The sequence below is a fragment of the Pezoporus wallicus genome, unplaced genomic scaffold (assembly GCF_028554395.1).
Source record: "Pezoporus wallicus isolate ANWC-B61680 ecotype Strahan unplaced genomic scaffold, APGP_CSIRO_Pwel_v1 contig_9117, whole genome shotgun sequence".
NCBI classification, from domain to species: domain Eukaryota; kingdom Metazoa; phylum Chordata; class Aves; order Psittaciformes; family Psittacidae; genus Pezoporus; species Pezoporus wallicus.
The window spans coordinates 1-1,670 of NW_026638410.1; the positions used below are offsets into that span (position 1 = coordinate 1).

The following is a 1,670-nucleotide window of genomic DNA, read 5'->3' on the forward strand; positions in this document are numbered from 1 at the left end:
CATCCTCATCTTCATTGGCATCATCTCCATCTTCATCTTCTCCATCTTCATTGTCTTCATCTTCTCCATCTTCATCATCCTCATCTTAATCAGCATCATCTTCATTGGTATCATCTCTGTCTTCCTCTTCATTGTCTTCATCTTCTGCATCTTCATCATCCTCATCTTCATTGGCATCATCTCCATCTCCATCGTCTCTCCAATTTCCATCGTCTCCATCTCCATCTTCATCATCTTCATTGGCATCATCTCCATCATCTCCATCTTCATCTCCATCTTCATTGTCTTCGTCTTCTCCATCTTCATCATCCTCATCTTCATCAGCATCATCTTCATTGGCATCATCTCCGTCTTCGTCATTGTCTTCATCTTCTGCATCTTCATCATCCTCATCTTCATCAGCATCATCTTCATTGGCATCATCTCCATCAATCTCATCTCCATCATCTCCATCTTCATCTTCTTCACCATCTCCATCTCCATCTCCACCATCTCCATCTCCTCCATCTCCATCTCCATTTCCTCCATCTCCTCCATCTCCATCTCCTCCATCTCCATCTCCTCCATCTCCATCTCCATCATCTCCATCTCCACCATCTCCATCTCCTCCATCTCCATCTCCATCATCTCCATCTCCACCATCTCCATCTCCATCATCTCCACCTCCACCATCTCCATCTCCTCCATCTCCATCTCCTCCATCTCCATCTCCTCCATCTCCATCTCCATCATCTCCATCTCCACCATCTCCATCTCCATCTCCTCCATCTCCATCTCCACCATCTCCATCTCCTCCATCTCCATCTCCACCATCTCCATCTCCACCATCTCCATCTCCACCATCTCCATCATCTCCATCTCCACCATCTCCATCTCCTCCATCCCCATCTCCACCATCTCCATCTCCACCATCTCCATCTCCTCCATCTCCATCTCCACCATCTCCATCTCCATCATCTCCATCTCCACCATCTCCATCTCCACCATCTTCATCTCCTCCATCTCCATCTCCATTTCCTCCATCTCCTCCATCTCCATCTCCACCATCTCCATCTCCTCCATCTCCTCCTCCATCTCCACCATCTCCTCCCTCCACCATCTCCATCTCCACCATCTCCATCTCCACCATCTCCACCATCTCCATCTCCACCATCTCCATCTCCACCATCTCCATCTCCATCATCTCCATCTCCTCCATCTCCATCTCCACCATCTCCATCTCCTCCATCTCCACCATCTCCTCCATCTCCATCTCCACCATCTCCATCTCCACCATCTCCACCATCTCCTCCATCTCCATCTCCACCATCTCCATCTCCTCCATCTCCATCATCTCCATCTCCACCATCTCCATCTCCTCCATCTCCATCATCTCCATCTCCACCATCTCCTCCATCTCCACCATCTCCATCTCCACCATCTCCATCTCCTCCATCTCCATCTCCACCATCTCCATCTCCACCATCTCCATCTCCACCATCTCCATCATCTCCATCTCCATCTCCTCCATCTCCATCTCCATCTCCTCCATCTCCATCTCCACCATCTCCATCTCCACCATCTCCATCTCCACCATCTCCATCTCCACCATCTCCTCCATCTCCATCTCCACCATCTCCATCTCCACCATCTCCATCTCCATCTCCTCCATCTCCATCTCCACCATCTCC

General features: G+C 49.6%; 1 protein-coding gene across 1 annotated transcript; it reads left to right on the plus strand.

Annotated features, from left to right (window-relative positions):
* Positions 1-93: 93 nt before the first annotated feature.
* LOC130599842 (osteocalcin 2-like) lies at positions 94-1,379 on the plus strand (the record flags this gene model as incomplete). Its single annotated transcript, XM_057410619.1, has 2 exons — positions 94-242; positions 1,341-1,379. Coding segments are annotated over 2 exons (188 nt in total), but the record flags the coding sequence as incomplete, so codon positions are not given.
* Between the last annotated feature and the right edge of the window lie 291 nt (positions 1,380-1,670).